General features: G+C 38.0%; 1 protein-coding gene across 4 annotated transcripts in view; it reads right to left on the reverse strand.

Annotated features, from left to right (window-relative positions):
- Positions 1-14686, reverse strand: part of CDKAL1 (CDK5 regulatory subunit associated protein 1 like 1) — a 608618-nt gene that overhangs the window by 416311 nt on the left and 177621 nt on the right. For all 4 annotated transcript variants that reach the window (XM_069562792.1, XM_069562791.1, XM_069562793.1 and 1 more), the window contains one exon: positions 2474-2522. In XM_069562792.1, the coding sequence (XP_069418893.1) occupies positions 2474-2522 (49 nt within the window). The remainder of the gene's footprint in view (positions 1-2473; positions 2523-14686) is intronic.

A 14686-nucleotide genomic window follows, 5' to 3' on the forward strand; every position in this document is an offset into this window, starting at 1 on the left:
CTTTGGACGTTTCTGATACAGTCACTGGCCCATTTCTTCATCAGGTTGTTTATTTTCCAATTGCTGGGTTTTAAGAGGTATTTTGTGTACTTTAGATTACAGTTAACCTGGTATGTCTTTTGCAAAAGTCTATAGATCATTTTCCCATTCTCTTGATGCTATCTTTTGCAGAGCAGAAGTTTTTAATTTTATCGAGGTTCAACTCATCAATTATCCTTCACAGACAGTCCCTCTTCGGTGTATCATCTAAAAAGTCATAGCCACACCCATAGTCTGCTAGATTTTTCTCCTGTCTTCACTGTCATTTAGTTTTTTTATAATATAATTTAGGGACTAGTATATGCCTGGTGGGCTTCCAAGATGGTTCAGTGGTAAAGAACCTGCCTGCCAACGCAGGAGAAGTAGGTTTGAGCCCTGGGTTGGGAATATTCCTGAATATTCCCTGGAGAAGGAAATGGCAACCCAGTCCAGTGTTCTTGCCTGTGAAATCCCATGGACAGAGGAGCTTGGTGGGTTACAGTCCACGGGGTCACAAAGAGTCAGACACAACTGAGTGACTAGACAACAACAACAGTATGTGCCAGGTACTCAAGACAAGCAATAGAATCCTCAAGCATCCTGAAACACTACTTTAAGAAGCTCAATTGAACAACTGTTAAGGTAGTGATTCTCAACCAGTAGAGTGTGAATGGAGTGGCAAATTTAAGAGCAGGGCCATCAGTCATAATGCTTAGATTCAGATTCCAACTCCGCCATTTACTACCTGTATACCCCTGTGTCCAAACTTCCTCTTCTGAAAAATGAGGAAAACAGATGTACAAACTTCACAGCACTGTTGTAAAATATTGAAATGACTTACTCCATGCTTAGTATAGTGCCTGTCACCCTGTAAGTGCACAATAAATGCTAGTACTTCTAGACCTGATAAGATAGGGCTGAAGTATGGTTTGAAAAAAAGTTTCAAACTTACCACTGCTACAAAATTTTAATCCTGATATTTCATTTTATCTCAAAATTTCAAGGCAGACTAACATGTAAGTCTAAAATTCTCATATTCTGTGATCATATAATAAATTAAATAAATCTGGACCATAAAGAAGGCTGAGTGCCCAAGAACTGATGCCTTTTAATTGTGGTGGTGGAGAAGACTCTTATGAGTTCCTTGGATAGCAAGGAGATTAAACCAGTCAATCCTAAAGGCAAACAACCCTGAATATTCATTGGAAGAACTTTTGCTGAAGCTGAAGCTTCAATACTTTGCCACCTGATGCAGACAGGCAACTCAATGGAAAAGACCCTGATGCTGAGAAAGACTGAAGGTAAAAGAAGGGGGCAGCAGAGGATGAGATGGTTAAATAACATCACTGACTCAATGAAGATGAATTTGAGCAAACTCTGGGAGACAGTAGAGGACAGAGGAGCCTGGAGTGCTGCAGTCAATGGGGTCGCAAAGAGTCACACACAACTTAGCAACTCAACAACAACAGTAAATTAAAGATTCACAATTAATGAATAACAGCATGTAGAAGGTAGTAAATACAATCCAGCAGGAAAAGTATGCGGTTAAAAATATCAACTTTGTGGAAGTAGACTTAAAAAAAAAAAAACAAATTTGCATTTACTAAAAAAAATGGTTAAAATTTTAAGCGAGAACCTCAATTCACTTAATATTTTAATATCATATTATCAGTTTTCATTCGTGCTAATCTAACAGAAGTAGACTATAAATATTTACAAATCAATTCACAGAATTAAGAATGGTTTATTCCTCAGTGGCTTCAGTAAGAATCTATTTCAAAGAATACTGCCTAATAAAACAAAGCGTAATTCTATTTTCTGGTGTAAATACAAAAATTACATATAGAAGAGAAATCAAAACTGAGTACTATCAGAAGGAATAACTACAACTAATTATGTGATATAAAAGCAAGCAAAAAATATCAATTGTACCTCAATAAAACCAAAAAAAAAGAGCAAATAAAGCCATTTCCTTATTTTAAGATTAAATCCTATCTTCCTGATCCCAGGTTCAAATTAAGTCTATTTTACACTAAAATAAAAAGCCAAACAAACGTATGCCTCCCATATTGGACTGGTCAATGCACGAAGCAGGCAAGGACAAAATTTTATGATTTTTGTCCAACAATAACTTTTATAAAAATGCTTAACAAATGTTAAGTATAGTACCTTCATGATATATTTCAAACATATAATTATCTCACTCATAACACCCCCTAATACCACTCCTCAGGTGAAATCACTTTACGGTTTGATGAGTAGATACCAAGTGTTAAATATTTATGCAGAGTTGTTCCGTGGTGTTTGTTCCCACTTACAAACTATGAGATGGGTGACAGATAAGGTAACAGACCTGTCCCCTGATTTTTTTCTATACATCATCAATACACTTAGATCTACCTCATCTGTGATACAGTTCAAACAACATACACATTATCTCACTTTCAACACTTACCTTTAATTGTTTCCTCTACAACTTCCACTACACGATCTATCTGTTGAACCTAAAAAGAAAGCAAACTGTCAGGCAAGCAGTTTATATGCAAAAGAAACATTAATTTTTGTTTATCCTTCTGTTTGGGTCAAGAGAACACATTTTGAAACACCCAAATGCAGGTCTTCTTTAATTAAAGCATTTGAAGAGAGTATAAAAATACTCCATATTGTTTTGTGTTACAATGAAGTATGAAATTATCACTCTCCATCCTACAATTATAATTAAAGAAATCATATTACATTTAAATAAACTGCCTGGAGTTCAATTAGAATAGCCTATCAAATATAAACTCAGCACATCCTGAGATATAAACTGCAGTTTAATTAAAACATGTATCTTCACACAGAGCTTCAAGGAAAATAGCATAATACGACAACCTACAAAAAAGGACTTGCTGGTATTAAGAAGATCTACTCCAAATTTGATGCTTTATTATTTTAACACTGAAACCCCTTTTAATGAATTTCTACCATGTGCTGAGTACTCCGCTCAGGTCCATGGAATACAAAATCAAATAACAGCTCCTGCTCCAGACACCAGTGACTAAAGATTTCCCAGGGTGCCACGGGAACACAGAGGGAAAACATTAATAATAAAATATGTCTGAGTAATCCAGCAATGCTTAGTGGGAACCAAAGGTGACTCTTGAGGGATAAACAGGATTAAGATAGGAGATGCCCACTAAGGGGATTCAGAAGAGTGGCTAGAGTTTGGAAGGAAAATGAAAACAAGCAAAGATTGTAGCCTAAGAAGCTAGAGGAAGGAGAGCAAGACAAGTAAGAATAGGTCATAAGCTGATATTTTTTTCTACATTTAAAATTCTCAAAATCATTATTGTTCTATTACAAAACAGAAATATTAAAGATAAATAAAGTAATTCATAACACCCTCCATTTCCAGTCCTCAGATGAACTCACTCATAATGGTTTGATGAGTAGATACCAATTGTTAAACATTTATACATAGTTCTGTTCCATAGTGTTTCTTCCCCCTTACAAATTATGAGATAGATGACAGATAAAGTAATAGAACTGCTCCTTGATTTTTTTTTCTAGACATCATCAATACACCTAGATCCACTTCATTCATTTTACTAGTGTCTATTATCTATGTATGGATATGACATAATGTAGAAAGCAAAGAGGAACTAGAGCCTCTTAATGAGGGTGAAAGAGGAAAGTGAAAAAGCTGGCTTAAAAGTCAACATTCAAAAAATGAAGATCATAGCATCTGGTCTCATCACTTTGCAGCCAATAGCTGATGGAAAAGTGGAAACAGTAACAGATTTCATTCCCATGGGCTCCAAAATCACTGCAGACAGTGACTGTAGCCATGAAATTAAAAGACGCTTGCTCCTTGGAAGGTAAGTTATGACAAACCTAGACAGCGTACTACAAACCAGAGACATCACTTATCTGACAAAGGTCTGAATAGCCAAAGCTATGGTTTTTGCAGTAGTCATGCACGGACGTGAGAGCTGGACCATAAAGAAGGCTCAGTGCTGAAGAACTGACGCTTTCCAACTGTCGTGCTGGAGAAGACTCTTCAGAGTCCCTTGGACAGCAAAGAGATCAAACCAGTGAATCCTGAAGGCAAACAACCCAAAATGTTCATTGGAAGGACTGATGCCGAGGCTGAGGCTCCGAATACTTTGGCCACCTGACGTGAAGAGTCGACTCATTGGAAAAAACCTTGATGCTGGGCAAGATAAAGGGTAAGAAGACAAGGGGGCAACAGAGGATGAGATGATTGGATGGCATCAGTGGCTCAATGGACATGAGCTTGAGCAAACTCAGGGAGACAGTGAAGGACAAGGAAGCATGGCGTGCTGCCATCCATGGGGTCGCAAAGAGCCAGACGTGGTTTAGCAACTGAACAACAGCAACAATCCACACATTCCCTTATTGATGAACATTTCTGTTATTCTTAATCTTTCATTATTATACAAAAACGTCATAATAAACTCAACTGAAACAAGAAGAACCTTTTGAAAACACTTTATTAAATCTCTTTGAAACATTCTTTTGGCCTCAGTGCTTTATAGGAAATAAGGGAAGACGTGTGAGAACACACTGAATCCAGCTCCACCTGTGATCACTCAGCCCAGCATGACGGCGGTGGTAACAATAATTGCTCAGAAATTGTTAAAGGCAAAGTAAATCTCAAAGGTAGATCTTCACTCCTCAACAAACCTACCTAACTGGAGATGGATATGTCCACCTAGAACCACTGGAACCATTCAGCTTGGTTATAAAAGAAATCCACATGGCTTCCTTATATTAATAGAATATGATCAAAGCTAAGATAGCAGAGAGTTCAAAAAGGAAGAAGTAGCCAACAGTGTCAAACGCTTCAGAGATAACTAGTAACATAAAGACTAAACTGATTTAACAGTAAGGGGGTCAATTAACTCAGGAAAAACAGTTCATTAATCACGAGTCATAAGAAAATGGTGACAGCTAATTTCGACGATGCTTACTAAAAGCAAAGTAGGAAAAAAGAGAAAGAGGACTCCTGTAGCTTAAAAAAAAATTGAGTATACATGTGTTAGTGTATTAATTCTTTCTTTCCTTCTTTCCTTCCTTTTTTACAGTATACATGCTAAGTAGAGAAGGGCCATAGAGAAAAAAGAACTGGAGACAGGAGAAATAATTAATAGAGCTAGGTCCTTCAGGAGGTAGAGAGAGTAAGATTCAAAACACCATTAGAGACACAAGCCCAGAATAGGAGAGGGGCCAAGTCATCCTCTTCTGAAATAGGGGGTTAGGAGGGAAGCATGAAAACAGACGCTATTATTCTTCTAGAAGCCAGAGAATACTAAGCAAGATTCCCATCTGTTGGCCTCGATTTCCTACATGAAATAGAAGTTCATCTGCTATGAGAAAGAATATTGTTAAATAAGAACACAGTGGATGTTTAAAATATGTGTTAAAAGGTTTAGTACCTTTTAAAAGAAGTAAAGACTAGAAATACATACATATTGCTGAAGTACTGAGATATCATGAACTTTTACCAGTGACTCCTTGAATAGGTGTCATTTTTCTCAGGGCCCTGGAACTGAACAGTTAAATAAATTGATCCAAGGTTTGCTCATTCTATCATTCATTCATTCACTCATCATTTATTGAACATCTAACATATGTGATGAACAATGAGTCTGAGCAAACTCAGTGAAGGAGAGGGAAGCCTGGCGTGCTGCGGTTCATGGGGTTGCAGACAACTTAGTGACTGAACAACAACATATGTGAGGAAGGTTCAAAAGGCTGAGGAAATAGCATGGAGAGATTTACAGGACGGACATGAAGGATACAGAAAAAAGGAAATTAACTATGCATGTTGGATAAGATGATACTTCAAGTACAGGTTGGAGACCAGAGCCAGGAAGGAGAAACAAAGTGGCTGGGCATTGGGGAAAGCAAAGAAAGAAGGGGAGGATGGGTAAGAGGGAGAGAGGAGAGAGAGAGAGAAAAAGAGAACAGGAGGTGATAATAGAGGAAAGGTATAAACATTTAGCATTTTTGAAGAATGGCAAGATCTTGGCATGAGAACAATTTGCTGAAAAAGGATAAAAGTGATAACCACTGGAGCTGAAAAGTAAGGAAGGTTAGAATGTTGATAAGACATTCCATATGGACACTCAGATTGCCCACAATATTAGAAACACCAGTAGGAAAAGGAAGGAAGAGTTGGTCAAATTTCCCAGCCAGTGTAGGTGAACAACCGATACATCAGTTAAGGATAAAGGCAGCATAAAAGAAGTGCGATATGAAATAATTCAATGATGAAACCAAAACAAAAATGCTTTCTTATGCACTTGGAGACACAGCAGTTCAAACGAGGTACTGCACCCAATTTCACAGCTCATGGACTGAGTAAGAAGCAGGATCTCTAGAGAAGAGTCAGAATAGCATGTGGGAGGGAACAGCTGAAAAGTTGGAGGTAAGCTAAAACTGTAAAATTTAGAAGAAAACACAGCCATAAAGCTAAATGAACTGTGTATAAGACAACAGTTTCTTACTATTACATCAAAAGTATGACCGATGAAAAGAAAAAGGCACACTGAACATGAAAATTAAAACCTCTTGGTGCATCAAAAGACACTACCCAGAAAATAACAAAACAACATAGAAAATGGAAGAAAATTTTTGTAAATCATATACCTGAGAAGAGACTTGAATCTAGACTATATAAAGCACTATTCCAACACAGTAAAATGATAAATAAGCCATTTAAAAATGGGCAAAAGATCTGAACAGACACTTCTCCAAGAAGATATACACATGGCCAATAAGCACATGAAAAGATGTTCAACATCATTAGCCAACCAAAGAATGCAAATCAAAACCACAATGGAGGAAGTAGAAAGTTATTGTTTAACGTGCACGGATTTTCAGTTTGGAAAGATGAAAACGTTCTGGAGACGGATGGTGGTGATGGTTACACAGAAAAGTGAACGCACTTAACACCACTCTACTACACACTTAAAATTGGTTAAGACAGTAAATTTTATGTTATATATATTTTATCATAATGAAATACTATTTCATACTCATTAGGATGGCTATAATAAAAAAGACAGACAGTAACAAGTGTGGGCAAGGATATGGAGAAATTGGAACCCTCATCACATGCTGCTAGTGGGAATGTAATAAAATCATGTTGCTGCTTTGGAAACCAGTCTAGCAGACCCTCAAACCACTAAAGAATATGATCCACCAATTCTAATTCTAGGCGGATACCCAAGAGAAATGAAAACATATGTCCACATAAAACACTTGTACATAGTCACAGCATTATTCATAATATGCAAAAGGTAGAAACAACCCAACTCCCAGTTTCTGATGAACAGATAAAAACAAAATCTGGTATTATGCATACAACAACATATCATTAAACCATTAAGGGGAATGAAGTATTAACAATGTTAAAAACACTATGCTAAAGGAAAGAGGCCAGAGGGGAAAAAAAAATTGTCTGATTCCATCCAAACGAAATAACCGTAACAGGGAAACCTTGAGAGCCAAAGTAGATGAGTGATTGCCTACAGATGGGTGGGGGGAAAACGGGAGAGGCCCTGCTAAGGAGTATTGTGTTTCTTTTTGAAGTGATGAAAATATTTTAAAAACTGATTGTGGTGATGGTCACATAACTTTGTGAAAATACTAAAAACCACGGAATTACACACTTTAAATGGAAGAGTAGTATGGTGTTTGAATTGTATCTTTAAAAAACTGTTGTATGTATCTTTAAGGAAAAGGTGGGGGGAGGAGGGAGCATTTGGTTACAAAAAAGCATGGGAGAAGTTCATTAAATGCTTTAAAGAGAATATTATGTCATTTCCATTTCTAGTAAGAAGGTTACTGGAGGAAGCAGTGGGAGAAAAAAAGAAAGGAGTCAGCGAAGAAAGAGAAAGAGTCAAGGGAGGGGGAATTAAATGGAAGAAGGAAAGGTCAGGAGGCAAAAAGCACAGGGTGGGAGGCAGGGAGAGAAGAAAAAACAATCATGAATGAAAACAAACTCAAGATTCACATATAATGAAGAATACATTGAATTCATTCTGGGGAGAAAAAGAAAGCTGTTCTTAATTAATACTATAAATTGTAGCCCCGAATACACAAGAGCTTAGTCTCAGGCATATAATTCAAATAAAATAAATAAAACAGTATCTTGTGTCCTTCAGGCACTTCGTTATAAATATACAAGGGGAAAAAAAGACACGCAGTATGTTCTATTAGTGACTCCATATGTTCTCGACAATGAAGAAAAGAGTTGGTGAATAAACAATTCATAAATAACATTCATGAGTCATTCTGCTCCAGAACTTTTAAAAGAAACCCATAAAAATATTTTTTCAGCTATTATGAACTACTCCAAATTTATAACACAACATATATTCAAGAAATAAACCTATACAAAGTTACCCAAAGCAAATAAAAGAGCTAGTCTGCTTCCTAATTCTTTTGAGCAGCGCTCTCCAACAGACCTTTCTACGAGAGAAACGTTTACACGTGGGGCTGTCCAACATGGAGCCACTAGTCACATGTAGTTACTGCCTGCCTGAAACATGGCTAACTGTGATGGAGGAACTAAATTCTAACTTTAATTAATTCATACACACACCTGTGGTTATTGGCAACTGGGAGTATGGCTAAGACAGCCACTCGGTTTGCCTTGATACAAGCAGGCCCAGGAAACTAACACACACCTCAAACACAACTTTGCCACCAGGCTAAAATAAAAGCACAGATCAGGAAGAGGTTGAAACTGTCCTGCAGTCAGAGATACAGCTTTAGTATGTGCATGAAGTATCCTTTTTTCTCAATAACCAGCAACTAGATAAGTTAATGACTAGTAATAATGAGCAATTACCTTGCCGCAGGCTCTGCACTAACACGCCACATGCACCATCACTTTTAACCCTCACAACATCCCTCGGCAGTAGATACTTACTGCTATTTCCTAGGCTGAGGGAACACAGGAATGAAGGTATCCTGCTAAATTCTTAACCAAGTAGTCTTGAAAAGACCCTGATGCTGGGAAAGACTGAAGGCAGGAGGAGATGGGGACGACAGAGGATAAGATGATTGGATGGCATCACCGACTCGATGAACTTGAGTCTGAGCAAGCTCCGGGAGTGGGTGATGGACAGGGAAGCCTGGTGTGCTACAGTCCATGGGGTCGCAGAGTCGGACACAACTGAGCGACTGAACTGAACTGAGTCTCAGTAAATCTTATCTAGAAACGGCACTGAGGGGGCAGGTTTCTCAAATTTCCCCTTTCCTTTATATGCAGACGTCATTACTAAATAATCACAAAATGCTATCCAACTGAACTTGGACTTTCAAGTGAACCCAGGCAACAACTATCCCCCCAAATGCTCATCCACAAATCACTCAACAAGTATCTATTAAGCAACAACCAAGCACTATGACTGTTCTAGGAACCCGGGAACTAATGGCGAAAAAACACCAAGTCCCTGCTTCTGGTTGGGGGAGATAAACAGCTAAACAATGGAACATGTTCATTTCCTATCATGACAGACGCTATGAAGAAAGCAAAATGTGGGAGTGACTGGAGGAGGAGAGGGCAGTTTTTTTACAGTGGTCCAGGCCAACCTCTGGACAGGCAGTATCAATGCTGGGGACCTGAGCCATATGCCAGAAACACCAGCGTGAACCTCCAGGGGGAAGATCACACACAGAAGAAGAGAGATGGAAGCCATGGTGAATGAGGAGTGCTGTGGTAGGTAATGAAGTGAGATAATCAGAGGAGGGAGCCTATGGAAGACTTTGCAGCTCATGCTGGGCCGATCAGATTTTATTCTACCCGAAGAAGGAAGTCACTGAAGGATTAACAGAACAATCTCAACAGCATCGCTCAGGCTAATACTATCGAAAATGTGCAAACACTACTCTTCATCCATATTCCTCTATTACTTGATGTGAGTCTTTTTATACCTGCATGAATCTGGCTGGGGTTTCACTATCTCTTGATTTTATCCCAAGATACTTCAGATCCTTTCAGGAGTAACAAAGGTTATACACTATAGATACACATCAACATAGATACTGAGGCTCTCTCTCATTAGCACTCTTAACCCCGCCTGTACATAAATAAACTAGGACAATCTGTCATTTCACTCTAATTAAGCAATATCAGACCAAAACTTTAAAAAGCTTTTCTTTTTCTGTGAAGAACTATACTATAAAAAGCCTTTTCCATTAAGTATATATTCAGATTTTTCACTCTTACCATAACCGGAGTTTGATCCAATAATCAGCATTTGACAGGTTAAAATTCAATACTGACTTCATGGCTAAAAATAAAAATTTTTCTCTCTAAAAAAATTTTTCTTTAAGCTCTTAAGGAAAGTCCCTATCTCTATAAATGCTATTGGAAGAGAATTCTATTTCCAAATCTCTTAAATTTGGGGAAGTCCAGAGTAGTCACTAGCTAACTCTACTGGAGTAAAATTTCTTGAATTCACAAGCCCCTGAACAAGTTTACTCATAAATTACACAAAAGAGCATTTGACACTACATGTGGTTTAACTTTTTCAAAAAAAAAAAACAAAAACTCTCTCATCTGCCAGTACATGATCCCCTTTCATCTCTTCATTGAGAAAAATTCTTCCCCAGTGGTAGAAATAGCCCTTTCATCAAAAGTTATGTGACAACACATTCCACACACTACTGAAAGCATACTTTCTACCTGAATGGTACCAGTGAGTGATGAACATCGAGTAAGAGATAAAAATTACTAAGTGAAAGATGAAGCCAGGCTAGATGGATGCCAGCAAAATGGGGATCAGTACCAGGAACTTTTCCCTCTTAAATCTAATTAAAATACCTATAAAACTTTCTCGTGGGGAGAGGGAGAAACCTTAAGCAGCTAATCAACACACTAAACTCAATTATATAAGGAAATATTCCTTGGGACATTAGAATATTATAGCCATATTAAATAACAGGACATGTTATAAAGTAAAAAAATTATGTTTCAAGTAATACTAAAGTTGAAAAAAAACAGTACTATTAGAATTAAAACAAACATATACATTAGGGATGTAAATCATCAATAAATAATTTGCATGTAGTGGGCAGAATAATAGCCTCTCAAACATGTTCCAGTCATGATCCATAGCACTGGAGAGTAAGTTACCTTCCAAGACAAACGGACTTTGCAGGCATGATTAAAGACCTTGAAATGATGAGATTAACCTGGATTAGGCAAAGGGGCCCAATCTAGTCCTGTTGGTCCTTAAAAGCTAAGAATCTTTCCCATCTCAGGAGGTGAGAGGCGATGCCAGAGGAAGGTGCAGAGAAAAAGACAGCGTTGCTGGCCATAATGATGGAAGAAGGGACCCCAAGTCAAGGGATGCAGTGCCTCTAAAGGTTGGAGAGACCAAGGAAGAAGATCCCCGCCCCCCGCCCCTGCCTGAGACTCCAGGAAAGAATGCAACCCTATCAACACCTCGACTTTAGCCCAGCAAAACCCAAGTCCAACTCATCTCCAGAAGCATAAGATAACAAACGTGTTATTTTAAGCAGCCATGTTTATGGTAATTTGTTAAGCAATCTACAAAACGCAAACATTAAGAAACAAACATAAAGAGGTAGCATCAAAGAAGGAAAAGACATTTTAAAATTAAATGCTGCTGGTAAAACTGAGAACAATATGGAAAAACATAAATGCATACTTGATATTTAACAAATATCCACTCAACAAATTTACTGAGCCAGGCACTGTACTAAGTACAGAAAATAATGTAAAATATGTAAAGCTGTAAAATAAGAGCAAAAAAAATCCCTCGCTTTCTGCAGCTTGTAAGTGTTCACCATGATAGACTGCAAACAGATTGAAGAGTTGAACAAATCCCTTCCATTCTTAAAAAAAAAGGCGGCGGGGGGGGAGGGGAGGGATGGGGGGTGGTTAAAAGAGAAAAATATATATATTTTAATCAGACCTGTTCCTAGATCCTGGAAACATAAATTTTAAGTTTTGAAACCACAGGAGATATTACCCATTCATTCCCTTCTTCCCTCAAATTCCAAGCTTCCACAATATCAATATTTTAAAAGGCAATAAAAAATAGTGATTAAAAGACACACACACGTTTTCCCCCATGTTAAAATAGGTTGATTCCCTGCTGTTGAGTTACAGGAGTCCTTCATATATTCTGGATATAAACCCTTTAGGAGACAAATGTTCTGGAAATATTTTCTCCAGTTCGTGGCTTATCTTTTCATCTTAATAGTATCTTTGAAAACTCCAATTTATTCATTTCTTTTCCTTCCTGTCCTAAAAAACAGTGCTCTGTGTGTGTGTGTGTGTCCGTGTCCTATCTAAGAAACACTTTCCTAACTCAAGGTCACCAAAGGAGAAGGTGATTAAAAAAAAAAATTCGAACGCTCTATTAAAGATACATGGATAGCAAATAATCACAAAAAATACGGTCAGCATCACTAGCCAACAGAGAAAAGCAAATTAAAACCACAACGAGATACTATTAATACTAATCTACTACTACAACTGCTAACATTAAACTGGCAGGACCAAGCTCTGGTCAAGAGGTGAAGCAACTGAACTGCTGGTAGGAATGCAAAACAGTACAGCTGTTTTGGAAAACAATTTGGCAGTTTTTAAAAGGCTGAGCAAATGCTAACTACAGGACCAACCAGTATCATTCCAAGGTATTCACCCAAGAGAATGCAGACACACACAGACTGCGCACACGTGTCCAGGACCTTTATTCTTCATAGCCCCAAACTGCAAACAACACAACTTTTCCATCACCTAGCTGAATGGACAAACTGTCCATCCATATAGTGAAATAACTCCATACAAATAAAAAGTAAAAAACGATTAACCACAACATGTATGAACACTGAATGAATTATGCTAAGTGAAAAAACAAAGTAACATATACAGGGGCAAAGCTTGTACTACCGCCCTTTACAAATACTGAGGGTTATATACATATATTTATATATATATATATATATATATAGAAGATTTATGGAAATGCTATTGAAAAAGTTTATTGGAACTATTTTTCTTCCAGCATTTGCTCACTTCCTATCTCTGTGTCACATTTTGGTAATCCTCACCATATTTTCAACTTTTTCATTATTATATTTGTTATGGTGATCTGAGATAAGCGACCTTTAACGTCACTCCTGTAATTTTATTTTTGGGCACCATGAACTGTGCCCACATAAGACAGCAAACTTAATTGACTATTGAAATGACAAAAAAGGCTTTAGAATATTATATAAACTTAGTTGATAAAGAAGCAGCAGGATCTGACAGAACTGAGTCATTTTGAGAGTTCTTGTAGGAAAAATGCTATCAAATAGCATTGCAGGCTACAGAGAAATCATTCACGGAAAGGAGAATCAATCAATGAGGCAAACTTCACTGCTGTCTTATTTTAAGAAATTGCCACAGCCACCCCAACCTTCAGCCACCACCACCCTGATTAGTCAGCAGCCATCAACACTGAGGTTAAGACCCTCTACTCCCAAAAAGATTACGACTCACTGAAGACTCAGATCACAGCATTTTTAGCAATAAAGCATTTAAAATTAAGGTATGAATATATTTTTTAGACACAGTGCTACTGCACACTTAAGAGACTATGGTGGTGGTGGTTTAGTCACTAAGTCATGTCTGACTCTTGTAACCCCATGGACTAGACCCCACCAGGTTCCTCCGTCCATGGGATTCTCCAGGTAAGAATACAGGAGTGGGTTGCCATTTCCTTCTCCAGGGCATCTTCCCAACCCAGGAATCAAACCCAGGTCTCCTGCGTTGCCGGCAGATTCTTCAGAGGTTAAAGCATCTGCCTGCAATGCAGGAGACCTGGGTTCAATCCCTGGGTCGGAAGATTCCCCTGGAGAGGGAAATGGCAACCCACTCCAGTATTCTTGCCTGGAGAATCCCATGGATGGAGGACCCTGGTGGGCTACAGTCCACGGGGTCGCAAAGAGTCAGACACGACCGAGCGACTTCACTTCACAAGGGACTATAATATGGTGTAAATATAACATTTATATGCATTTGAAAAGCAAAAAAGAAACCATGTGACTTGCTTTTTGTGATGTTTGCCTTATTGGTCTAGAATCAAACCCACTATCTATCTCTGAGGTATGCTTATAATTTTATTTATGTGACATCTGAAAAACGCAAAACTGTAGGAACAGAAATCAGAAATTTGACTTCCAGGGACCCTGTTTACATTTGTTGAGGGTGGGGGGTGGCGGATATAAGAGAACTTTCCAGTGCAATGGAAATGTTCCACATAAAACTCAATGGTGATTTCATTACATGTTAATTATATTTCAATAAATCTTACTTAAAAGAGAAAAGTTAGTACCAATAACATACAAGAAGAGTTTAAAATAATGAACAAAGGGTATATAGAAATAACCACCAGATTATACTGCTTGTAACACCTCTTCATACTACCTTATTCCTACCCCCATCTTTAACCCAGTCATGCTGATTCTGACTCCTCCTTTCCACTCTATTTATCACTAGTTTGCAATACTTCAAACCACACCTCTTAAAGCCAGTGCCTCCAGGTTATACTCAAATCAGGACACACTTCTTGATATTCCTTCTACCTCCACGGCACCCTTAAGGACACATGCTTTTCCTTAGATATGA

The sequence above is a fragment of the Ovis canadensis genome, chromosome 20, assembly GCF_042477335.2.
Source record: "Ovis canadensis isolate MfBH-ARS-UI-01 breed Bighorn chromosome 20, ARS-UI_OviCan_v2, whole genome shotgun sequence".
In the NCBI taxonomy this organism is placed as follows: Eukaryota; Metazoa; Chordata; class Mammalia; order Artiodactyla; family Bovidae; genus Ovis; species Ovis canadensis.